Source organism: Perna viridis, chromosome 8 (genome assembly GCF_037379345.1).
Source record: "Perna viridis isolate PV_CMFRI_1.1 ecotype Kerala chromosome 8, ASM3737934v1, whole genome shotgun sequence".
Classification (NCBI taxonomy): Eukaryota; Metazoa; Mollusca; class Bivalvia; order Mytilida; family Mytilidae; genus Perna; species Perna viridis.
Window position 1 is genome coordinate 23,636,623 of NC_142452.1, and position 27,423 is coordinate 23,664,045.

Sequence of the window (27,423 nt, forward strand, 5' to 3'; positions counted from 1 at the left end):
GTGTTCGAGCCTTCCGAGTTCGAGTGAGTGAAGTTCGACTGTATTTGAGTTTCTACACGGGTGTAAAAAAATCCATTTCACGTAACCTTGTATTATGGACCCCTGAACTAAAAAAAAATAATTCATGGAGTGCAGCTAGATATCCAAGTAAGAGTTGAACCTTGAACAGATGGAGCATCTTAGGACACAAAATTCAAGCTTGTAACAGCTGTGAATTTGACTGTGATTAAATATTCAACACAAAATATATAAAATATAAAAAAGAAGCTTACATTATCAAAAAAACAAAAAATTCAATGAAATGTCATGAAAATTGTTTGCAAGTGTTATAAAATTTTTATGCAACTATGGGAAAATCCCCTTTTTTATGAATAAATTTCAAGAACTTGAATTCAAAATAGAAAAATCAGAACTTCAAAACAATTGAAGAGGAGATAGCCTCAATAATAAAAAAATATATTCCAAAATTTAATGAAAATGAGTGCTAGCACGACTGAGTTATAGTCCAAAAAAATGTGATATATCTACTTTTTCATGAACAAAGTCTCATAACTCTAATAAAATCGGACATTTTCGCATGTCGAAATGGAGCTTACATTAATATATTTGCCAAAGCTTCATTGTGGATTGCTGCAAAGTTTTTGAATTAGAGTCTGAAACATAAAGTTTTGTACAAAGTTCAATTACTCTAAAACAAAATTTAGGAATTTTAAAGAAATTGAAATGGAAGTTCACATTAATAGAAAGAAAAATTCACCAAATTACACAAAATGGTGGCAGCATTGAGCTATCATATGAAATGTGAAGGATCAACTGACAAACTGAAGTACAAGATAAAGTTGTACCACAATATGTCCAGTCTAGACAGATGGGAATATAAAAATTGTAAGAATTCAAGACCCTCCTTTTAAAGTGAACATTGTAGGAAGAATAAAGATTATTGGATACTGAAAAGTATTATTGAAAGACAAAATATAGTATGACTATATGACTAATTTTAATGGCAAAAGAAAAGTTATTACAATGTACCTGATAAGGTGTGAGTGTTAGTCCTGTTTCCTGATACGATAAACTGGTACCCACATCTTTGTCAGAAATCACATCCTTAGCACCAGAGGTTGTACCAATGCTGAATTTGTATGTGACATCTAAATGTGGATGAGCAAATCCTGACCATCTGGCTGCCAAACTGCTTGTATCAGTCTGAAAATCTTCATCTTCTATGTCCTGTTACAAAAATTAAAACAAACTGGTTCATATCTTGATAGTGGCAACTAGCCATATACTTTTTTAAGGTACATGTACAATATTGTTGGCATTCTAAATTTGCCAGAAGCACTTAGTCAGGACAGTCGTTTCAATGTATATAAATATCTATAGCATAAAATACATTCAACTCAAATATGGGAGAAAATCACAACTTCTGTCTCATTCCTTTTGATATTTTGAAGATATTGGAACCTAACTTAAATTTGTTTATTCCAATCATATGGCATCTTGTTTTGTTTCTTCTTTTGGACTTCATTTTGACTAATGAGGACTTTCAAAATCTGTCACAGTTTTCAATGCCATGGTAATTGATTAATTGTGAGTTTAGGTTAATTGGCAAATACTGGATCATGCATTTAAGGATGAGATCATTTGATAACTTGACAAACTCTGTCTTGTCTTACACCCTGAGCTAATTTTTTGTATATCTAGCCCTACACAAGCTACAACCAGCAATAAGGCCAGTCACCCCACAAAGTATTTGTCACTCTCAAAATCTCCTATATATGCTGCATGTTAATATTGATTTCAAAGTCTGTGTTACAACTTGGCCGAATATTAAGTCTGCATCCTGCAACACTCATTAGGTAAGCTATGTTAAGACAGCATGTCAGTAAACATCGAGCATTCGATAGAAACCTCAATATTTTGTATTAGGGTTATTTCTTGTTACCTTCATTGTGACGACCTGTACAACAAATTTTCATGATGATTTTAAAAATGATTATACCAAAATGTAAATATTGTAAGTACTGTTCTTCCTAAGAAACAGGCAAAATGTATGTAAGGTGTTGCACATGAAGGAAAAAAAAACACAAGAGATTTTACTGTATATCCAAGAATTTATACCTCATAACCTCCAGAAATAACCATCAAAGTGTTTGTCTTTTTAAGGTAATGATAGGTCAAATTTAGTTCAAATGCATTAGAAAAAAGTAGCAGGAAAATTTTCAGGCACTTTTCCTTCTATAAGCAGAAAAAACTTATCTATGCCACAGACACTTCAGCATAAATTTAAATAGCTTTTTAGTTGTTTTCTAGATGCATTGAATATATTTGAGGCAAAAAAGAATAAATTGAGAAAAATGATGTGCCACCCATTGTCTGATTCTTACACAGAATTTTACTTAATAATTGTGTTGCTATGGTAATGTACACTTTTCTCATAGGGTGTAATGCAGACTGGTTTTTAGCTTTGTAGTAAACATACCTTAAGTGGAATATCAGCTGAGAAAGTCTGCAAAAAAATAATACTTATTTAATAATTTCACTTTTTAATATAATCATATCATACAGCTGATAAAATTTTAATTTTTAATAAGCAAACCTAAATTAAGAGCAAGTCAGTCTTAAAGTCAACCTTTTACCACAGCGACTTGAGACTCAGAGGTAAAAATAAATCAACCTTGTCTTGGCTGAAGAATAATTGATTCCCCTGTAGAAAACTTGAAAAAAATGTGAAACAGCAAGAGTTCAACATTCTTGGCTAAGTAGCTAAAAACTAAAATGTATATTTAACTCAACCATTAGAATAAAAGAAACCAAAATTATATTAAAGACATGTACAACATAAAGCATGATGTGGTTCTGTTTCAGGTCTAATTAAGATTTTAGAGAGCTACCTGTGTATCACAGTCTATAACTACACCCTTGGCTGGTAGTTGTACATCATGGGTGTATGGATCAGATGTCTGGATCAGATTCAGTCCTGCTGTATTTTCCACCTTAACAGATATATAGTAAGTATGATGTCCATGTATGTACCAGTCTAAATCAGAGATCTTGGCAGCTGTACAGGATGGGGGTGTAGATAGGGTACAGGACCCACCTGCTTGTAGAGGCTCAAAAGTCTGCACGTCTGTTCCATAGGGACTGTGACCTACAAAATAAGATAGAAAAACACAGACTAAAATCTGTTAAGATATTTGATTCAAATGTAATACAACAATAATACATTTTGATGGTTTAAACTTTTTAAGGCTTTAAACTTACAAGTTCACAGAATGAGAAAGACACTAAATAACATGTTGCCAATATAAGGTTCTGAATAAAAAAATGCAGTATATAAAATAAAAATTAAAATTAGCAAGATGGACTTGAGGTTGTCTTAAACGAAATAAAAACCATGAGTTTGCCTCTCATTTTAATTCACAAGACAAGCGCAAATGATTTTATAAATCTTTTGCAGAATGTAAAAAATTATACACAGTTTGTAAATTAAGCCAAATGACAACAACTAACTTTAACGTATTGATCTGCATGATGAATCATAGACAATGTTTTACATTAATTTAATGTCTATATACCTATAGAAAACTTGTAATCCAAGTCAAACAACTCTTCACTGTCAGAAACAGCTGCAGAGGGCCATGTCGCAACAAGGTGATCCCCAGACAATGCCACAGTAATACCTCCACTGCTATCATCAAATTCTGGGGGTGTAGTGTCCATAAAACATGGTCCAACACTCTGCAATGAATAGTTTGTACATGAAATATCTAATAGGATTCAAACTTTATTTAATACATTGTTGTCAGTTAAATAGCCACAATCAGATCAATCTTACTATTAAATTTATGAAGGAACCTATTTTTCTTTCTTTTGAAATCATTTGCAAGTAACTTAATTAGGCCAAAAAATTATATCTTAAAAAAAACAGAACAATCTATTCTTGTAAGTAATGGTGATCTTGAATTTCAATCAACTGATCTACTTATCAATACATGCCTTCAGTGTTATTAATACTTTCAACTGCAAATTTCAATCAAATCCATCTAGCGAATATTCTGCTCAAATTGTAAAGGTTTAACGGGAAATAAAAAAAATACATTTTTAACTTACCGTGATTCCCTCTACGTTGGATTTACTAATAGATTTGATAATGATATAAAACTGAGATCCATCTGGAACATTTCCATGCATCACTCGGTGGTGAGCATGTTGTTTGGTCGACTCGAAACTCATAATATCAGGGGCAGCACTTCCAGGTGTTGATGAGAAACCAACTTGATAGTCATAGACCTTGGCAGGGATATCTACAGGTGTCCATGACATCTCCATCTGGAATATCAAACAAAGGTTTACCATTGCATGACTAAAGAGGATAGCTAAACCCTAACATAAAGGTTACAAGAGAAAATATTTTGCTAATCAAACACTAATTATTTTGACTGGGTATCTTTAAAGAAAGGGAAAATGATAATTGATGTCTTTCCAAAAGTTCTTTGAGGTTTGGATTTCAACAAAATTTGATTATATCACTGAAGACAGGAAAAAGAATTGAATACCATAGGAATTTTTTACTTTTCATTATTTTAAGAAGATATTTGGAAAAAAATGCTTCTGTGCAGGCCAAAAGTGATATTAATATGTAAACATTATTCTAAATTTAAACAAAGTACATTTATGATTTTACATACACTACAATGCTGATTTTACCAATATACTCACCATCAATGGGTTGAATTGATGAATTGATCTACTCACCATTGATAAATAGACTTGATCACCACTGATGAAAGACTTACTCACCACTCACAAATTGACTTACTCACCACTGATGAAAGACTTACTCACCATTAATGACTTTATTAATATACTCACCATTGATGACTTGAACAATGATAACCCTATACTGCTCGGAGCAGAGCTTGAGTTACTACAGAAAACATAACCATCAACTTCTACAGGATCACCTTTCACATCTCTTTGTAATGGAAAGAGATCAATGTCACTCTGGGCTGTAGCTTTACTTCTATTAGTATAAACAAACATAAAAAACCATTATCTACGACATGCTGAACCAAAAAAGGATATTCAACAAAATGATTTATACAAGAAGACATATTTTATGTTAAAGACTCGCGTGTCCCTTCTTGTACAATGTATTTCTTATTGGATTTTTATTAACAATCATAAACTGCTAGATTTAAACCTTAGAAAAAAAAAAGACAATAAAAATATATCTTCATATAGTATTAAATGTGAAAAATATTAAAAATCAACCAATTCATAAATTTATTGAATAAAAAAAGCAAAGCAACATATGATGTCAAACCGTTTTTAAAATTGAGAGCCTTAAAATAAATATCATTTTTGGAATACTTACAGACACTCAGAGGAAAAATTGCCAATTTTCCTTCGTACTCGATCAGTTCCTAATATGTAGTAATCTGTACTAGTTGAGTCCTTAATAAGACCTCCAGTGATCAAAGCGCCATCTACAACAACTTCTTTCACACCTGGCACTGAACTATCAATGGTAACACCATCAGAACAGACTGGGTCAGAGGGGTCCAATGCCCTGTTGTATGCTACCACAGTGAAGAAGTATGTCCCATCACTGCTGGCTGTATGGGTTCCAAACGTGTTGTAAGTTTCTACAATCTGCAAAGGCAATAATTATATACATAAACATTAAGCATTCAAAGCATGATAATGAACCTAAATACAGATGTTGTTTTTACTCCAGTAATACAAGAAATCTGTGAGCAATGAAACAATAGTGATACACCTGCTTTCAATTACTATAATAAACAAGCATTCTGACAGTATTGCTGATGCAATACAGTGTCCCCTTTCGGCCTTTGAACTCATTGCCTTTATGAGATTTTTTTTTATATATGTGAACTAACAATGGATGGTGTTATTTTTTAACAATCAAGAGAAAATAACTCTTGAACGGCAAAAGCAAATTCCATCAAAATCAAACCTGAGCTTTATTTTACAGTAGATAATAACATTTTTGCATTACAGGAAGCTGCATAAAGACATTCTCTTTCTATCACCTGGAAAGTTGAAAAAACTATGTTATTATGAATTAAAGGGCAAATAACCCTAGAATGACAGCAACAATTTGCATCAAAATGATGAAACATAAAATTTTATGTAATTTTCTATGTCAAAGGGCCATAAGTTCCATATAAACCATTTTGCTGCAACACTATTTAAATTTAATTTGTAACTTGTCATGATAAGACTAGGTAACAAATACGAAATCAATTGGATGAGGCATTACAAAGAAAAGTCTGGAAAACATAAAATTTTATGAAATTTTCTATGTCCAAGGGACACAACTTCCGTAAAAATCATTCAACCGTAAGGTCATTCAAACTTAACTTGTTACTTGTCATGATAAGACTATATACAAAATATGAAATCAATTGGATGAGGCATTACAAAAAAAAGTCAGGAAAACTAAGTGTGACTGACAGACTGACGGACGGACGGATTGCAAACCTAAGTCCCCTTCGGCATTTGCCGAAAGGGGACAATAAAGTCCTGGGTAAACAGGAAGTTGTTGCTGAATTTTTCCAAAAATGGAATTCAACAAATGGCATATCTACAGAAAGAATGTTTCAAAATTTCAAGCCACTGTGATGAGTAGTTGCTGAGAAAACTGCGACGAAAATTGTTTTGGAAACACAGACTCACTGACAAGGGAAATTGTATATATACCCCCTCGCCTTCTAAGCAAGGGTATAATGTGTGGTGTTTCAAACATTTATCTCAGTTCTTATAGGAGATTACATACTTGCATTTTTTTTCTATATCCCTCTTTCAAATTTATACCACCCAAATTGAAGAATAAAAAAATGTCTACCCTTTTCCTATCTTTAGTGCATCTATCCCTTTAATTTGCCTCTCCCCTAATCTAACCTCTACATAATTTAAACTTTTGAAGTCTTCTAAAACTGTTACTGGGTTACACATCCATAAAAGTTCTATATAACATTTTAATATATTTTTTATAACTTTTTTTTTAAACTTTACTTAATTAGGAATATAAAATCTTACATTTGGATTTGATGCTAAATCAAGACTGAAACTAGTCTTATCAGCACAGCTTTTTGCCACTATGTACTGGTAAAAGAAGACCCCACTCTCTCGGTCAAAAAACTGGTCCCAGTAGGCTTTTAGTTCTAGTCCCTGTTGGTAGTCTACCTCATTCTCTGATGGCAAACCATCATGGACAACTCCAGCATGTGGCGGACTAATGTCTATAGTTATCTGAAAAGAAGGGCACACATTTGCTTTTTTTTATATATATTTATGACTGATTGTAGTTTAATGTCATTGCAAATATTTTATGCATTTCAGATCAAATATAATATTGACAAACAGAACATACATTTCTCTGTACTAGACTGACATACTTAGCCATGTTCAAGTAATATGAATAGCATGCTTTATTTAGTAAATTTTATCTAACTAAACATATACATTGTAAATACACAAATATATACATAACTTTCTAAATCTCTGTACAGTGAGTAACACATTCTGTCCAATGATAGGTTTTTTTCTCTTGTTTTGTTTTTAATTCTCATAGTTAGATGTGCATGCATGCATTAGAAAATCCTTTTGGAAGTGGAATGAGCATGCCAAAAAAATTATAAACTGCACAAAAGAGTCAGGAAGGCCAACTAAAAGAAATTACCCATCAAATCTGTAGGTTACAATGGATTTTAAAGGCTTTTGTTACATGTTTATTCATCTTTGACCAGTTGTTGATGAAACAATTAAAGGTCCATTTACCTGGGGGATAAGGACTTTAGTTATATCCTACTCTGGCATACAAACAATGTGAAGGAATTTGTCATTCGTACCAATTTCAAGATTTTGGGAAGAAATATCAGAATAGATTCTTCAATTAATAGATTTGTCAATTCTATCATATAAATAAATGGAAAATTCCCTTTTTGTGGGAATGCAAAACAAATGAAAACTACAAAAATTGGTAACCAATGAACAATGACACTTTCACCAATACTAGAATTCTAAAACCAACCTTTTTAGTAAGAACTGTGGTCAGGTTAGCTTTACTTGTAACAGTCACTTCTATATAATAATCATATTCATGGTTCCCTTTGTCTTTTCCAACTTTCAGTCCTCCATGGGCTTTTATTTCTGGTTTTACTTGGAAATGACGATGGAAGCAACCCATGAAAGCAGTACAGTAACAGTTTGCTCCCCTGGCATATGAGTTGTACTTGGTTTGACAAGCATTAAGATCCTAAAATGAAGAAATGTTTATATTTTAATACACAATGAAAGAGAATAAGAGCAAACAGTTTGCTCTTCCTTAAATTCATTCAACACAGAAGATTAGCATATCTTAATTTGAATGGTTTTAGAAACTTAAATTGTGAAAGAGCTGACTGAGTGATTACACATATACATTTTTGCACCTATACTTTAAACACAATAAGTTGTTAAAAGTTGGATTATCTCCCTTTTGAAAGCATCCAACAATAAAAATCTTATTTCATGCAAATCTATAAAGTGATATGTCAAACCTGAAAATCAAAAGAGTTCACTTTGCCTACAAAGAATAAAGTGAAGGGTGTATTTCAAATATGCATATACCCTAAATTTGGTTTGCAGGAGGGTATTATTACAGGTTTGTATTAAAAGAGATGCCAATTGATGTATATTCATTATTTATAATTACTTACCACAGCATGTCCCTGGGCAATGATATCCTCATATCCATGTTCATCTCCAGTTTTGTGGTCATACAGTCTCCAGTTAACACTATCTAAACCACTGTGTATGTCAAAAGCCTCCCATTCTATCCTGAAATGTAAAAATATTAATTTTTTTTTCATATTTAAGTAATGCAAGCCATTTCAGTAAGGTTTTTTTAAAGAGACTCATAACCCACTAAAAAAACAACAACCTTATTGGCAGTCTCACTGAGGGAAATGAAGAATAGTTAACACATTTCTTTTAAACTGAAACTAAAATCCCTTCCATAAGTACCTAAATGGTTTGAAATAAGTTCTTTTAAAGAATTCAAGTACTTACCACAGCCAGAACAAATAAAAAATATTTGAATTTGAAGTTAACCAACAGTTAAACAGACTATCAGGTTGGATTAGCTTCAAGCTCACAAAGCCAATACTCCCAGCTTCAAATGGAGTTATCTGAAGTTATATCTCTCTATGGAGTCCTTTAGCAATAATTATATTTCTTCATGCACATCTACATACACTCCTTGAAACATTCATGTTTCCCATTTTAGCATTCATCTGTCATGCATTTACACATCATTTTGCGTTCATTTAAACACATGATAAACGCACCATAGAAGCATTTGTTCAAAACACGATACAAGCGTTTGTTTAAACCCTTGACAGAAGTGTTCCTCTATTTTTGCATTTTGATAATTTCCTTGATTCAACTGTTATTTTTATATTTTTTTGCTATTATTAATTTATATATTTTCATTAATTCTATTTTCTATTTTTTTCTTTTTTCACTATTTGTTAATACATGTATTATTATTTTTCATCTTTCATCTATCGTGCATTTAAATGCACTCTAGGAGAGTTGGTTTATCATGCATTTAAATGCACACTGGGAGTGTTCGTTTATTGCGCATTTGGTGAGCATTTAGTGTGCATTAAGGTATCGTGCATGCAAGAAACCTACCCATCTCAAGGAGTGTATGATGTCCAACCATCATACAAAATCTTATTAAAATACCTTGAGCAGTTTAGGAATAGTTGGCTTACAAGAAAGTGATTCCCTTAAAAATTACTTCAGGCCAACATTAACTTAACAAAAATATCCTTAAATGTATTTTGGGCCATTGAATTGAAAAATTCTCCCAGAAGGCAATGATCCACCCTAAAATTAGACAATCTTACGTCATTTCATTGAATTCCTCCAGACTATGGACAGAAATATTTAGTCTGTCCCCTTTGGTAAGCCACAGGTTGTCAATTATTGGAGGTGTGGCATCTCTGTAAACTGTGACACTCTCTTGGTTTGTTTTTCCCAACACATCATATGCCACTACAGTCATGTTCAAACGGTCTCCATCAGCCCATACAACAGAGAGTGTCTCTTGTTGATCATAAAGTTCAGGGACCGAGGTTGAGGCACGAGTATCTTTCTTGGTTGTTGGGTTGCTAAATACATCATAGGCAACCTTATAGTCAACAACAGCTGTAAAAAAATAAACTTGTTAATAATTCAATGATATTAAATCTTAAATGCATGCAATATAGAACTATTTGAACCAATGGCTTCCAGGGATCAAATGAATAATCATGTTTTTCAAATTTCCATTATTGTATCAAATAACTATTTTTGTTCCAATTCATGAATAACATGAGAGATACATGATGTCCAAACTTTGTGATAGAAAAACAGACAGACAGATGTACAATGACACTTGGGAGCTCATATAGCTTCCTCTTATGAGAAAGACCAACAGCCTTTGAAAGTGAACCTCTCAAAAAGAAGGTTGATCTGATTAGAAATGTGTTTGGTTTACAGTGCATATCCAGGATTTCTAGATTTTGGGTGGGTATATTGTGGTGATGTAAACAAAATTGACAAGTGAGGCAAGTGAAGTTTTCTGGGGTATAAATGTTATTTATAAAAAATGAAGATTTTATGCCAAAAAATTGTTGGGGCATATAAGCTCTACACACCTCCATTTTCATCCTAACCTATGTGTTTAGTTTACACATATTTAAATTTAAAATTTAAAATGCATTGTTGATGGTTTGAAAATTTGCCCAATTTATTTTTATTATTTGAACAGTTTTCACTATTGTTGAGACAAAACTCACCTCTGACATTTTTTATGGCAACATTAGTCCGATCACCATATAAATCCTCATAAATAGTCACACCAGGGACTGGACCATAAGTCAACACTTTATTTAACCAAAAGTTATTCATATGGCGAACATTCATGAAACGACTTGGCCATACAAAGGTTATATCAGAAGTATCCTCAACAACCCATGTGTACTCGGTGTCTTTAGAAGCAGTTGTACACCTGGTATGTTCAACAGAAATGTCAATGTCAACAACTGATTGGTCATCAAATAAGAACAAATTTCTGCCAACTTTGTGATTGCCAGCCTTGTCATATGCCACCAAATGTAGGGAGTACATCCCTGGTTCTGTAAGCGTTATTGATGCCTTGAAATTTAATCACAATTAGATTAAAGATTTGAATCATAATTCTAAGCAATATGCTATGAAATATACAAAAGTTCATAAAATATTAATACTAATTTTATATAGGGAACCAATTATATTTACTTTACTTTCCCTGATACTGAGTCAGACCTTAACATGCTTATGATTATGTGAAAGAAGCTTGAATCACACAAAGGAATCTTTATCACACTAAAAAAAACAATACCAAACCACAATAATAATTCAAAGTGGAAGTGCCTTGAGGCCTTGATTCAATATGTCACATCTGAATTAAAGCTTGGAACATAATATTTTTCAAGTAAAAAAATTGTAAAGTTGTATTAACACAGCATTGTGACTTACTGAAGTTATAGTTGAATCTATATTCTGGACTGATATAACTTTCTTGCCACCTGCTCCAGCACCATCTACCAAAGATGTTCCGTCACGTCCAAGGTCAAACACATCATATTCAAAGTATTTCAACCCTGATAGGTCATCTGCCCATCCTCCCCAAGTGAAAGATATGGTTGGCTAAAACAACAAAGATATTAAATTAAGTGGAATTTTCTTGTACCAACAAAAATATGCAGTTTTTAGGTTGAGACAAGCATTTTAAGATTATAACATTGCAATACAAAGTCTCATCCAAGAAGAAAAATCTTGAAAAGAAGCAAACTTTCATCCAAAATTTGTTAAAGAGAATCGGCAAAAAACTGAGTGTGCATTAATTTTCAAAGTCAAAGAGCCATAACTCAGCAAAAAATCCAGAACAAAATTCAGACATGATCTCTAATTAATGTACTTAATATCAAAACAAAAAATGTGGAAAACTGAGCTATTGCATAAAGTCCAAGGGCCATAACTCAGCAAAAATCCATTGGACAAGAACAAAATTCAAACTTCACCTGTGACTTGTCATAGTGAAGCAAATATCTAATGCATTATATCATAATATTATGTTCTTATTTCAGATGTCATAGACAAGTTAAACCAAATTTTATTGACGCCACAGTAGAATTCCTCTCCACAATAGGTATCAAGTGCTTGAGTGCTACACATAGCCTGCATATTTCAAAACCAAAAGGAAACCAATCCCATTAGAACCATAATAATTCACCAAGGCTCCATATTATCATTGTTCTATAAAATAACCACAGACTGGCCATTTATGTTTATTTTGTCACTGTTGCAGCATATTTAAAGGATAAGATAACCATGTTTTTCACATGAAATTTGCAAGGATCAAGCATCACATGAAATTCACAAGCATCAAGCTTCACATAAAATAAACATGTTTTTCACATGAAATTCACAAGCATCAAGCATCACATGAAATTCACAAGGATCAAGCATCACATAAAATAAACATGTTTTTCACAGAAAATTCACAAGGATCAAGCATCACAGAAAATTCACAAGGATCAAGCATCACATAAAATAAACATGTTTTTCACATGAAATTTGCAAGGATCAAGTTTCACATAAAATAAACAAGTTCTCAACATGAAATTCACATATTTCACATAGCAATTGCTTCAAGTGAAAAGTTCATAGAAAATTCACCTGAAAGCTCAATTCACCTGAATTTTACGTGAACTCTGTCAAAAATTCTGATTGCTCATTTTAGGTAAAAATCATGCGAAATTAGTGCAAAAAACTTGTGAAATAATTTTGCCAGTGTAGTATATCTCATAGTTTCAGTGCAGATGCTTGATGTTATCCTCTGTCTTGGTACATGTATTACTTCTTGTTAAAAGTAAACAGTATACAACTAAAGCAAATGCATGCTTTGTCTGTCAACCCTATCTGAAGTTTAAAGGTGTAATACTGAAAGCAGTATACCACCAGAGCACAAGCTACAAGTCTGTATATCACACCCACAAGAAGTCTTCAAGTGGTTAATTGCACATACAAAATAAAGTACTTACATTTTCAGTGAGATCCCCATCAGGAAGTGCAACAAAAGCATCACAGGAAGTTCCTTGGGACACAGAGCAATGATATGGGTTTACCAAATCCCAATGGAATTCGAAGTCTCTTGTCAAAGTTTGGCCATTATAGTAATGTCTCTTTAATACACTGTCATGGGGATTGGCATCTCTGTCGGCTACTGTCACAAAGCCACCATTGGTTGATGACACTTCAAAAATCACTCTGATAATAAAATTATAGAAATTAGCAAGTATATAAATCTACAAATCACCATTACTGTAAAAAAGAATTTCAGTAAATACAATGATTATGTTAAGTGGATAGAGTCATACCTATTAACCCTCATAGATCTTGCAGGATCTTTCACATTTGAGCTCTGTCTCCCACAAGAAATGTGTCTCCCACACAGAAGACTTAATATTAAATTTGTGCATTGAAAGAGTTCTCACACAATATATAAAGCAATAAAAATTTTAAAATTCTAAGCATAAGCTTTATCAAGAATATAAAAAGTGAGGAAGAAGTGCATGTGCATTTCTGAAATGCTACTTCTTTCAAGAAAATTTATAACCTTTTAAGTTAAGTTATCGTTGCCATAAAAGTGTAAAACAGTGTAAAAAATTTGCTAAGAAATTTTCCTGAACTAAACATACTTGTCATCATGTTGGAAGCCTTGCCAGGAATTAAAACTAAATTCACATTCCTTATTTTCAACTGGTGAATTCTTGTCCATTCCATTACAAGTCTTCTTCTTCTGAGCATATATACCACCTCCTATAACAACAGAAATATAAGTTACTGTCAGCCATGTGCCTGAGATATTCTTGCTCAAGATGTAACCTTAAGAATAAGATAAACAGCTGGGTTACAGCACATTTTGTGTATACAACCTTAATAACTGGAAGTCCAATAAGATTAGAAAACAACAAAAACTGGAAAGACTGAAGATAACCTCTTTAAGAGATTTCTACTGATGCCCTATCCAGAAACTATATAGGAAACCCCAGAAGTCATTCTGATGGAAATACAAGAAGATGTTGCATGCTACACCATGCTATGAATAACCTCCTCAACAATCTACAGTAAAATGGAAGTAGAAAAGCCATGAACCTGGAAGCACAGTCTAAGTCGTCATACAAAAGCAATTGACAAAATATCTAAGCCTTCCCTGTAATACAAGATGTTGCATGAAGCTAGGATATTGGTTATAAAAATTTCCATAACACATCACCTAAAAATTACCAGATTGTGCAGTTATCAGAAAGTAGATAAAATAAGCAACAAACATGAAAAGAGTCATTATGATCATGAAAAAGCAATATACCAAATTTCTAAGCATTCCCTCCAATAGAAGTTGAGAAATCTGTTATGACAGATTCTATTACGCATCACCTAAATAATTATTGAGTCATATGGTAAACAGGAAGTAGATAATGAGACAAACTTGCAAATGAAGCACCGTACAACTAGAGACTCTAGATAGCCTGAATTAATCACCTTGTCAAAAATAGACTATATAGTCTTCTAAAGCAACAACTCAAAATTGGACTCATGACCCTTCTGTACTATTTTTATAAGAATCATTTTATCTAAAATGATCTAAGGTTATCTAATTGTCATTTTTTGGCTGTCTCACCATGCTATCAGTAATGAATTCAATTATGATTTAGCTAAACCAATTGTTTTTCAAGTTATTTCCACAAATCAATGGTGATAGCTCAACTTTCAGGTGAGCTTAAACAGTAAACAATTATGGTCTATTTTTAGTACTTGATGTATTAAAAATCTCCACTAACAGATAGTGAAGGATATTCTAAGGACCATTCATAATAAGATTGGTTAAAATCTATCCATCAGTTTCAAAGGAGATTTTCAAAGTTGGAAATGTAAAATTCAGGAAAAAAATTGATTTTGGGACCCACAATTCAACATCCATCAACGGATCTTTCTGAAAATTTTGGCATAGGTCCATCCTATCACACTGAACAATTGTACTCCCTGCCAGATCTAATCTTAACCCAATTGTTCTTGAGTTATTTGCAAAAATCTATAATTTGACCCCTATGGTCTATTTTGAGTAACAGTGACCAAGTTTTATGCCAGACCAAAAATCAAAATGCACAGACTTTTAAGGATATCCGAAGAAAAATTCATGCTAAATTAGATTACAATCCATCCAGTAGTTTCAGAGGCTAAGATGCTTGAAAAAATTAACAGAGGAAGGACAAGGGCAGTGATAGACAAGTGATACAGTGATGGCAAAAAGCTCCACCTTCAGGCCAGGTAAGCTTAAACAATGGGCAATCTTCTGAAGAATGTGTGCAAATTCAACAAATTCCATGCAGTTGTTTCTGAAGATTTGGGGATTAGAAGATGGTTACCCCTTGATTGTAGAATAAAAAAGTTTGTGTCCTGATTCAGGAAACCCCCAAAAAAACATCAAAAGTAGCAAAAAACTGTCCAAAAAAGGCATAACTGTAACATGATAGGCACAAATACATCTCATCATACTGAAAACCTTCACCAGAATTTGGCTTGACCTAGTTGTTTTGAAATTATATGTGAACAAGAGCAGTGTGTCTTGCAACAAAAGTAACATTTCATGGAATATAACTGTGGAAAGAGTAATCAAAAGTGGAATGAGATCATGTTGAGCCCTTGACCTTGAACTACATTGACGGATTTCTCTCTTATAACCCATGCAAGCAGTGACAATAGATATGACATATATAACTGACCCTACTGGCTTACTATTCCTTCTTTTCAGTTAACATGCATTACATAAATGCATTGAAATACTATGGATCTGCTGGATAGGTACCCACTACTTCAAAATGATGGGATTCCATTAGTTGTATAAAATTCTACACATCTGGTATGCCCAGGAATATCCAAAAGACTATTTAATCAGGTAAGTGTGACCTTGTCCTATTGATTAAAAAATAAATAGGTCTCTTCCTAACCTCACAACCCTTCAACTATGTCAGTGTATGAAAATGTATGAAGATGTTCAAAATGTATGCCCCGGAAACCAATTTTCTCCCCAAAAATTCTATTTTGTTAAGTCTGAGCGACCTTGACCTTTGACTGATCTCAAAATCAATTAGTGTTTTCCTTACCTCATGAGCCATTTACTGCCGAGTTTTAGTGAAATTCCATGAAAGCATTCAATAGTTATGCCACTGAAACCAATTTTCGGCCCAAAAATTAATTTCCACGTCAGTGTAACCTTGACATTTGACCTACTGACCCCAAAATCACAAAATGTGCCTTCCATGCCTCATTAGTCTTTTACTGTCAAAGTTTGGTGAAATCCCATGAAGGTGTTCAAAAGTAAAACTCCAAAAACCAATTTTCACCTCTTAAATTCTATTTCATAAAGTCTGTATAACCTTGAACTTTGAACTACAGCACACAAAATCAATAGGCATCCTTATCACATAAGCCTTAAACTGTCCAAGTTTAACAAAATTCTATTAAGGCATTCAAAAGTTATGCTCTGGAAACCAATGATGGACGAACCAAAGCCAAATTCTATACTGTCTGCTTTGCTAATGGTGGGGAACGAAAACTGCTTCCTGAACCCTATGTTAAATCTATTTTTATTATAGTGACCATGTTTTATACAGATCAACAATCAAAGGATATACTTTGTGCATGATACCTTAAGGAAAAATCATACACAGTTTCATTGAATTCTGTCTAGTAGTTCAAGAGAAGATGTTTGAAAATATGTTAACAATGAAAGACAATAACGATGATGGCTATAGTTCAATATGGCCAGGTGAGCAAAAAAGGGGGATCCAACTCCCTGATCCATCACTAATCATTTCTGAATATACAAATCATGCAATTGGGTGCAAACAAGGCCTTAATGATGCTACACCTTTCATTCTGAGTATTAATACTACTCTTTAAAGTTTGTATTGACAAAAAAGTTAAATTCATTCAAATATATCTAATGAGTTTTTAGAGTTAACCATACCTCTGTAATAAGTAAGTGTAACTTTCTCTTCAACTACACCAACACCAAAAGCTTTAACATAGTGTGTGGTTTCCCGGTTGTCAGGGGGCTGAGTATACTTGGCTGCCATCTTTGCTTTTATTTTTGTGTACCCAACAAAATTTGTCCAAATAATAGGATGGTCATCTTGTACATAGTTTCCATCATTTTCAACAACATTATACCCTTGTGTATCAGAAAACTGGCAGTAATTTTCATTTATAAGTGGTGTATCAAGAACTGAAAAAGAAAATAATGTATTTAATTTTTAGAATTCTTCATCAACCTTGTCATTTGTAATGTGTTGTCTATTCAAGAGTTGAGAGTTTAGTGCCATAAGTATTTCATTCAGATTACTTTAAGAAAACAGTGTTTTTAACATATTCAGGGGAGGATACAGGATCTCAGGTAAAATAAAATTAAATAAAATTTTGTGAATAAAATTTGTGGATAAAAATCAAGATTTTATGCAGAAAAAAAGCTGTTTTTCAATTTTAGGTGGGGGTACGTCCGTCACGCCCATCCTTAGATCTGCACCTGATACTTGGATAATTTTTTTTTTTTTTTATCTTTTATTTATTTTTGAATAGTCAGGATTTTACAGCTACTCTTACATCACCACCTGACTAGGGTGTGGCAGGGATTAAAGGTGATATAATAATTGTAAATGATCTGACTATATATTTTTTTTAAATATAACTGAGAAAAAATTGAAAGAAATAAGATATGGTATGTAATATTAAAATCTGACTCACTCACACTTGCATTCACTCTATCATACGTATAGCAAATCGAAATTTACTGATAGTAGATATGCTCTTAATTTAATATCATGACCAACAGAAAATAATAGTAATCGTAATAATGATAACAGTAATAACAATTATAATAATACATGTGATACAGACATTAATAAGGAAAAATGTGTTGCAAAGGGGCCCAGAATCTTTCCACTACCGGAACTTTATTATTTTTCTTTGCTACATATAGTTCCATTGAATGATAACTCTTGATCTTATACTTTAGATCAGTAATGTTTGGTTTTTGTTCATTTAATTTACACTTGTAAATGTAATTTTTAGCAATTATAAGTAATAAATTAATGAACAAAGTTTCATACTTAAATCCAAGTAATACTTTCTCTTTATCAAAAACAAAATCTGCATAATATAACCTCAGCTGTTGAATAAAAAATGTTCAAAATTGAAGAACATCTAAACAATCAAAGAACACATGTTCTAATGTTTCCTCTTGTGAATTACAAAAAGTACACAAGTTTGTGTCTGTCAATTTTATTTTGAAAAGGAAAGAATTTGTTGGAATAATTCTATGTAACAATTTGAACTGAAAATTTCGTAAATAAGAATTCTTACATGCTTTGTTTAAAATAATAAAATATTTAGACCAGTTAACAATATCACAGCTAAGTAAGTCTTCCCACTTCAAAAATTTTTCAGTGGGTAACTGAACAACATTGTCTATAAAATCATTGTATATAAACTTCACTTTTGTGCTGGTAACAATCCTTTGAAAAAAAGTGTCAACAGGGTTAAATGATACTAAACTAACATTTGCAGTATTTTCTTTTATGTGATCTTTAAAACATTTTGGAACATTTGAGATCAGACTATAATATTTGACAAAATTGTTTGTATTAATCTTCTGTTTTATTTGTTGAAATGTACAAAAATTCTTGTTCTGAGGATCAATTAGATCAATATTGTACACCATATTGTTTCCATTTAACATAAAAAGGAGAATCACACATATCTACTTGGATCATTTTTTAGGGGCCATGTGTCAAGAAACATCAAAACTGAAATGATCCATAAAACTGAAAAGCCAAAAATCAACCCATTAAAATCATTGATAAACAATGCAGTTTGAGTGCATGCATGCTACATTTCAATTAATTTACATTGGGCTCTTGAATTGAATTTTGCAACTTACTTGGTTTTGCAAAAAATCTGTCAGAAAGGCAACATTAGTTTGCATTAGACCATGTATATTCTTTTGTTAAATGCACTAAATGATTCATTATTGCTAAAGCTATATCGGTACAATTATATCACATCACAAAATATTCATGGTATTCTCGATCATCTTCAATTATAAAACTTAAAATAATAACTTAAATTAACACTAAGTGAATTAGCATGCCTGTAATTTATTATAATTATTATCATTCCAGGAAAAGACTTCATACTTGTGTGCTGGTCCATTTTGTTCATTACAAATAAAATATGTTTAAACTTTCAATTAATTTTCTCCTTACCCAATAAGTAAACTAAGGTTGTTGACCTTATAAGGCTCATGATTCCAGACAGATTTATCCTATCAAAATAATTATTTAACCCAAAAATTATGTAGTTCAAGAAAGGCCACCCACAACTGTCAACATCAGCAGTTTCAATTAGAGATAAAATTCCACCAGCAATGCTATGAGCAAGCTTACAAAAGGAATATAGAGGTAAAACACTTCAGTTAAATTATCTCCCTTTGGAGTTCTTTGAAAATAATTGAATTCCCTCATGCATGTCTAAATATGATGCCTAAGCCTCCTTTAAAATTTTATCTGTTGGGCTTATATGATTGAAACATGCACTCTACCTTTAGAGATAACAACAATAATCATATTGTTTTGTTTGGGTGGAAAGTCTGAAAATCTATGAAATCCGCAAGTTACATGTCTAAACACGTTTATGTCAACAGAATCTGCAATGCTCAGTTGCTGAGTTCAAATGTAGTAAGGATTATAGTAAAATCTTCTTAAAATACAAATATAATCGATATCAGCAAATTATGAATTAATTGCTTGAAGCTTCAACAATTACACAGTCAAGGATATGCCAATAAAAACAATTGACCTGTTCATTAAAATCAAGAAAATATATTCCTGTATTATTATACATACTATTTTCACAATGGTTGCCACCAAAATTTTGGGCACAGGCACAATTAGCTGCAAGTTCGTTCGAACATGTTCCTGGGTAACATCTGGTACTGTCACTCCTCCACGAGCATGCCTCTGTAAGGGTCAATAATGAAGTCAAAAGGTCAAGTGATAAATATATATGGAGGTTTACCAGTGCACCTGGTCCAAGCTCCCAGTTTTTAGTGGAGTCTGAGTTGCTCATTTCCTTTTGTTACTTTGTATGTATGATTTTAGTTACTTTACGTTCTTTGTTGTGTATGTCTGTTTTCCATGTTGGGTTTTTGTCTCTGGATTACAGTCTTTAGATTATTGCTATAACCCTGGTTCCCTTGATTATTCATTTAATGAGCATCACATGCTCCGAGTATGCCTCTTTAGAAGTTGAAAAGTTCATCTTTATTGCCACATTCAAAATGGTTCATTTATAACAACCAATACAGTACATGAAACATACTATAGAATTAAACACTTTTTTCCATCATTTATGGATGTGTAAAATCAGACCATTCACTCACAGACCTTCAGCCTAACAGTATTTTAGCATTTTGAACTGTTTGCGGCAGACTCCAAAGATTTCTATTTTTAATGACAAAAAGAAAAGTTATAGGAAGCAGTTAAACATTTGTTATTTAAGTGAAATAATTCCTGTGATTTGTAATATTAACAGTAAATCAACACTTATTTCTATTTAAAGCAATAAATACAAATTTTGAGCTATGTTTGTGCTTAGGATTATTGAATTATTTACATTGCCCACTGCTTTCAAGACATCCCATTCTGCTTGGATATTTAGCTTTTAAGGCATCAGGTACTTGTTGAACTAAAGGTTACAGGATTATATACAGAACTTACAGCTTTCAGGACATTGATCTAGACACAGCTTTTAAGGCTTCATGCATGCAGGCACTTATTAGGCTACGGATTATGGAATTTACAGTACCTACAACTTTCAGGACTTCTGTTTAAGGTTTCCTGCACTTGTTAGGCTAAGGACTTTAGGATCATAAAGAGTACCTTCAGCTTTCAGGACATCTGTTTGGAAAGCTTTTAAGGCTTCTTAAACTTGATGGGCTCAGGATTGTAGGATTACATACAGTACCTACAACTTTCAGGTCTTGATCTGACGCAGTCTCCAGGGCTACCAACTATAGTTGGACTAATGATTGAACTATGCCTAAAGCTTCTGGGTTTCTGGCTGAAGATGGAAAAGTTACATGCACCAGTTGCAGAGGAATATTATTTTGTTAACACACAAAAGAAATACATTGAACATGTATAAAAATACTTAAAACTTACTTTGACACTTGGTATTATCTATATGTCTGGTATAAGCTCTGAAATATTTACTATAGGATATCTCTCCTTCACAATACATACAAATCTGATTAGTGCTGGAGGTACATCGCCTGTGGTAGCAGTGGTCAATTCTCGAACATACTAAAATTATGTAAATGTAATGCATATACAAATTGATAAAAAAAATAATAAATCTATACAAAACAAAGAAAGGAAAATAGATGCCCATTAACCCCTACATTTCAAGCAAAAATGACAATGGGGAGTAGATAAGTGACAAAGATGTAAGTTTTTGACACACTTAAACATAAGGGCTTCCAATTAATTATGGATACAACAACTGATTTGAACAGAATGCGAACCAAGTCGCCCCCAAGACCAGTCGCCCACTCCTAATTAAGACAAGTCGCCCACTTCATAAAGACAAGTTGCCCCTCATTAATGACAAGTTGCCCAATCAAAATATAAATGCATTTTATGTAACAATAAGTAATTTAAACTTATTATTTTTGCATGATTTGGATAAAATGAATTGTTGTGTCCTTATTTTCCCAATGTTTCCTTGAAATGGAATGTTGATAAATAGTTATTTTTTTTGTTTATGTATATCTATATGTTGATTAATAGTTAAATTGTTTGACAAAAATTGTATATTCTGACAGACTTTTTCAATTGATGTGAACATACCACGCCTGTTTGGCACTTTCGATTTTGCACTTTTGATAGTTACCGCTGATTAATTAATTAATTGAATTTCATAAATAAATTAAACCCACTATGTTAATGAGGTAATTAAGCTTGATTTACAGGTATTGGCTTGGCAAACATGTCATTTTTTAATTAGCTTGGATAATTTAAAATGATTAAGAAGGATACAAGGTGAGTTTTGTTCGGTAGATCAGCTTTGGATATTCACTGGGAACAGTGTCACAGCCCAAAGCCTGAAGCCCATTAAATAATATTTCTCCTGAATAAAATATATTTAAACTTGAATAAAAATTTCTCTTCATTTTGCCTTATCACGGACAGATCGGCGCAAACAAAATTGCTGTCAACCACTGTAGATAAGAATTACAAGGAAGCATATGAACATGATTACACATATGACATTATAACACGATACAATCTAGGACAATTTCATAAAATAACCACAAAATGATGTGAAAAATTAGAGATCTATAGACTTGAAATTACGTTTTCAGATGCATAAATATTCCTTCATTTCATATTTTGAGTAAACGTTTTAAACCAACAAGATAACATGACTTCATGTTAGATAGTGGGTGAGTTGTCTTGAGAGTGAGCAACTTGTCTTATTGGAGTGGGTGACTCGTCCTGAGAAGTGGGCGACTTGTCTCTAGGGCGACTTGTCTTGGGGGTGACTTGACTTGTTACCTTTGAACATAATATTGCAAAAATGTTTGAGACTTAATATAAGTTGAAAGAAGTTCTGCTTTACGGGTGCGCAACAGAAATTTGCTTTTGATCACTATAACTTGAAAACCTTGAAAGATATCTGAAATCTGATTTAAATGCTAGCATGGAATTTGATGAGTTTTATACAAATAAAATGCTTTGCAAGGCGCAGCTTGATGCAACTGCAGGGTTGAACCCTGAACAGTTGGGACAAGTATGCACACTCCTTGAGACGTCTAGGTTTCCCATTTTAGCATTTGGGCATCGTTTATCGTGCGTTTACACATTGTTTTGCGTTCATTTAAAGGCACGATGGAAGCGTTTGTTTATTTTTGTACTTCGATTATTTCCTTGATTCAACTGTTATTTTTTATATTTTTTGCTATTATTAATTTATATATTTTCATTAGTTCAATTTTCTATTTCCATTCTCAGCATTATTCATTAATATTATTATTTTTCATTTTTTATTTATCGTGCGTTTAAACGCATGCCATGAGCATTCTAATCAGAATTGAAGTGGTCCCTGGTAGGTTAAATCATTTTATTGTATCAAAATTTTTATATCAAAATTTTACCAAATTGCTGAATTTCATGTCAAAAGAGAAAAACATAACAGTACAGTTCTGCAGTGGAATCCTGAACAGTTTGTGCAAGTATGGACACAACATTTAAACTTGATACAGCTTAAAAAATTTCATTGCTATTAGAAAAAAATTGAAAATCAGACAAAAAAATAAAAAAGTCTTTTTTTATTCTTTTTTTTTGGGGGGATGGCCTCTTTTGCCCCTAGTAACTCAAGAACCATAAGAGATATCTGTAATGTGATGGAAAGTCGCAAGCAAGGATTTTTTGTAAGAAATCCAATAAAAATAATTCAAAATAAATAAGACAGAAAATTACTTAATATTCCTAATTTTAGCAGACAAAAATTCATAGAGAGGAGAACTATGCACACATATGTAACAATAAACAATTTTATAATAAGTCATTCAATAAGGTGAGGGCATAAAAAAAGTAAATACAAGACAGCCCAACAAAAAAATAAGATGACCCACTAAATTAAAAAAAAAATAAATTATCTTTTTTTGCAAGTTTCCTACAATTATAAATGTCCTTTTTTCAGGATAATGATTTTTAAAAGTTGAATTATCTCCCCTTGTATGAATATGAAAATAAAAAATTGGTATCTATTTTCATGGCTATCTAAAAGTAGCATTAATTATGAAGTGGTAAAAGAATTTTGCAGATTTTCTTGTCATGTAAATGCCCCTTGTCTACACATGTATTTAAAGTGTATACCGGTGCATATAATATATAGCATCATACACTAAAGTTAATGCAGAATACCTCTTAAAACAGCTGTAATACAATTTTTTTTAAGTTTTCAAAAAAACATTGTGATCTAAAAGTTTGTACCTCATGTTGTCCATGAGACTGTTTAATGAGAAAAAGCCTCTGTATGATGAAGTAAAGAATTACTCATTTTCCTGAAAATGATCATATTTTTAGAAATTCATTAAAAATAACCTTTCTAACAACTTATTGCCATCACAAATAAGTACATAAATACATCTTAGCCACTCAACATGTATAACAAGCATCAATCAACCAATCAATCATTATTTTACTTACTTCTACAATATGGTCCATCTGAGTAGAACCCATCATTACAATTTGAGCAACTATCTGGGGAATTACAGGATCCTCCACTACTCCTCGAAATTCCCTTCCCTCTAATGTTTTGGAAATCATTGGAGTAATAAATATTACAAGCACCATTATAATTTGTTTTACCATCACAAATCGCTGCAATGATATTTAAAATAAAAAACATCAATAAGTTATACATTGAACTAGCTAACATTTAAAAAGTTATGATAATCTCAATATATTTTTAAATACCAATCAGAGATTTTGCAACCCATATTTAAAATGGTGCACCTCAAAATACAGATTGTTTACCAATTGCAAAGAATGTCAACACCATGCAAATTTCCTAAAATCACAAATCATTACAGTTTTGGATTTTTTTACCAGTTTTCTTCCACCACCCAATAGGAAGGCAAATGTATAAATTGTTAATAATACTAAAGGATTCTTCATTTTTCAATGGTACACTTCCCTTTTTTAATGATTAAGGCTTTTTTAGTGGTACACTTCCCTTTTCAATAATTAAGGATTTTTTAGTGGTACACTTCCCTTTTTAATAATTAAGGATTTTTTAGTGGTACACGTCCCTTTTCAATAATTAAGGATTTTTTAGTGGTACACGTCCCTTTTCAATAATTAAGGATTTTTTAGTGGTACACTTCCCTTTTCAATAATTAAGGATTTTTTAGTGGTACACTTCCCTTTTTAATAATTAAGGATATGGACTCAGTATAGAGCTATAGAAATAAATGTGAGCATGTTTCAAAATGAATAATATCCCTGAGCATCATACAGACTAATTCAAATCCTTTAGATAATGTCTAATACTTGTTTTTATTATCTATATAGTACGTCTGGACAATTAATGAGGAGATGTGTATTTTAAGAGATACAACATGTAATGTGTAAAACTAAAGTTGTAATACTTTCTGTTGTAGGAGTATGTCAAAAAGGTCATCTTCTGTGCAGATCTGTATATGTATGGTGGGAGTAAAATTTGTTGATTTTGAAGCAAATATTTTGAACAATTCATTTTGGCCTTCTTCAGACAGACTGCTAAATACAACCATGCCAGTGTATATTGTAATATGAAGTCCCTGCCCCAACTGTACATGGTTTACATCTGCTGTTGTTTTATGTAGCTGACCAAAGCAATGAAGTAGTTATGTCAGAGAAATTTTCATTCAGTCTGGCTAAAACTTTCACTTTTTTCCTTTTTTTAATACATACCTATAGATAAAAATTCAGAATATGCCATTCAGTCAGACAGATAAAAAAAACCTAAAAGATTCATCACTATCCATACAATTAGTTCTTACCATGATCACAGCCAGTGGCCCACCATTGCCCATTTTGAGTCCAACCTGTTTTACAACTTAGTGAATATTCTTCTATTGTTCTGAAAATAACCAGTGTTATTAATAAACATGTGATCCTTCATGTGTTCAATGTTTTTGTATTTGTTTTGTTTTGCTTTTTTTTTTTTTTTTTTTTTTTGTTTCCTTTTTGATTCTGTATTTGTTTGTTTTTCGTTTATTTGTTTTAGGGGGTTATGCCCTAACTCGTGCATTCTAATTTTGATTTAGAAAATACAATATACACAAGAAAAACATTTTTACTTAAGGATTGTTTTAAATGTTTTACCAAATTAAGCTACAAAGTTTTGGACAGATGTGCAGTCAGACCTTTTAGTTAGCTAATACCAAATAACCTAGTTGTCAAAAGAAAACCAACCAATCAGACAGCTTATATGGTTACCAACAAGACCTATTTTCAGCTACATCACCAATTCATATATTTAAGTAATTTTGTAAGTAAGAAACAGGCCATTTTCTCACAACAGTGGAGTAGCTGGGATTTTTTGTTGAGTGAGAATGTTTTCAACAGCAGCCAGAGTCAAAACATATTTATTTGAAAATCAATAATGTGAAGAAATAAAGAAAAAAAATTGAATAATTTGGGGTTTTTTTTTTTCATCCATTGTTCAGTAAAAAAAATATATATTTTATAAAATTTGGAATTAAAAAACCTCACTTCTTGGGATGGTGACTAAAAAAGTAAATAATGTGCAGAAAAAAAAAAACAAGTGCTATCCATAGTCGTGCTCTATGAAAACATTCAGATGTGAACATAAAAAATGTACAATAGGTCCAGCAGTTGTGGGTTATGTGGCAAACCAAACATACTTTCATTGAAACATCATTTACCTAGGTCCTAGAACTTCATTCCTCTACATTGACACTTCAATGAGGATTTGCTTTCCTATTATTGGCCATTTAATTTCTAACTCGTAAAAGCCCAGGATCTTCCTCTCTTGTCACTAAGTTTGAACCCCTATTTCTATTTTCTTCTACATGTACGTAAAATATGTACATGTATGTATAATTACTGATACGAAATTTACACTTCGATTCCATACAAGCCATGTGGGATGACCTTCCTGTTTTTTGACATTGTAGGATGTTGATCATTTCATTTGTATTTCTTTTTTTTACTTTTGTTTTCTGTATCATTTTCCCTCTCATGCCCTGATTATCTTTGGGTTTTGTACTCTCTTATAGCTGGGTAATTGGTGTCACCTTTATGTTTCAGTAATTTTAATATATGTCACAAGTGGGTAATTTGCCCCACAAATTTGAATAAGACTTCTATTTATAAAAACACAGGCTTGAGTTTATGATTTTGATACCCAAAATTTTAAATATTGTTTTAGGGATATTTTTTTTAATTTTACTATCTATGGCCTTACCATGATATAAAGTATGGCCATGGAAAGTAAAATGTAAAAGAATCATTAAAACAAAATTAAAAACAATTTCTGCAATTTTATTTATGAACTCAAGCCCCTGTGGTTGTAAACTTCGATTATTGAAATTCAGTGTAATCTTAAGTATAATTGGTAAATAGTGTTTGATAAGAAAATGTACAGGAAATACTTAACTAGTTTGTGAAAGAACAGAACATTATGGAT

The 27,423-nt window shown here is 32.2% G+C and overlaps 1 protein-coding gene across 2 annotated transcripts in view; it reads right to left on the reverse strand.

Moving 5' to 3' along the window:
- The window catches only part of LOC148609868 (uncharacterized), an 87,674-nt gene that overhangs the window by 36,614 nt on the left and 23,637 nt on the right, over positions 1 to 27,423 (reverse strand). Inside the window, exons 4-24 of one of the 2 annotated variants that reach the window (XM_088541347.1) lie at positions 25,772 to 25,851; positions 24,435 to 24,608; positions 21,384 to 21,524; positions 20,067 to 20,180; positions 17,135 to 17,392; positions 13,803 to 13,923; positions 13,146 to 13,371; positions 11,578 to 11,748; positions 10,857 to 11,214; positions 9,924 to 10,224; positions 8,727 to 8,847; positions 8,060 to 8,284; positions 7,066 to 7,278; positions 5,378 to 5,655; positions 4,873 to 5,023; positions 4,111 to 4,329; positions 3,576 to 3,738; positions 2,892 to 3,148; positions 2,480 to 2,506; positions 1,943 to 1,957; positions 1,030 to 1,227 (exon numbers count right to left, since the gene is read on the reverse strand). In XM_088541347.1, the coding sequence (XP_088397473.1) occupies positions 1,030 to 1,227; positions 1,943 to 1,957; positions 2,480 to 2,506; positions 2,892 to 3,148; positions 3,576 to 3,738; positions 4,111 to 4,329; positions 4,873 to 5,023; positions 5,378 to 5,655; positions 7,066 to 7,278; positions 8,060 to 8,284; positions 8,727 to 8,847; positions 9,924 to 10,224; positions 10,857 to 11,214; positions 11,578 to 11,748; positions 13,146 to 13,371; positions 13,803 to 13,923; positions 17,135 to 17,392; positions 20,067 to 20,180; positions 21,384 to 21,524; positions 24,435 to 24,608; positions 25,772 to 25,851 (3,811 nt within the window). The remainder of the gene's footprint in view (positions 1 to 1,029; positions 1,228 to 1,942; positions 1,958 to 2,479; positions 2,507 to 2,891; positions 3,149 to 3,575; positions 3,739 to 4,110; positions 4,330 to 4,872; positions 5,024 to 5,377; positions 5,656 to 7,065; positions 7,279 to 8,059; positions 8,285 to 8,726; positions 8,848 to 9,923; positions 10,225 to 10,856; positions 11,215 to 11,577; positions 11,749 to 13,145; positions 13,372 to 13,802; positions 13,924 to 17,134; positions 17,393 to 20,066; positions 20,181 to 21,383; positions 21,525 to 24,434; positions 24,609 to 25,771; positions 25,852 to 27,423) is intronic. The other variant, XM_088541348.1, reaches the window with a different exon arrangement.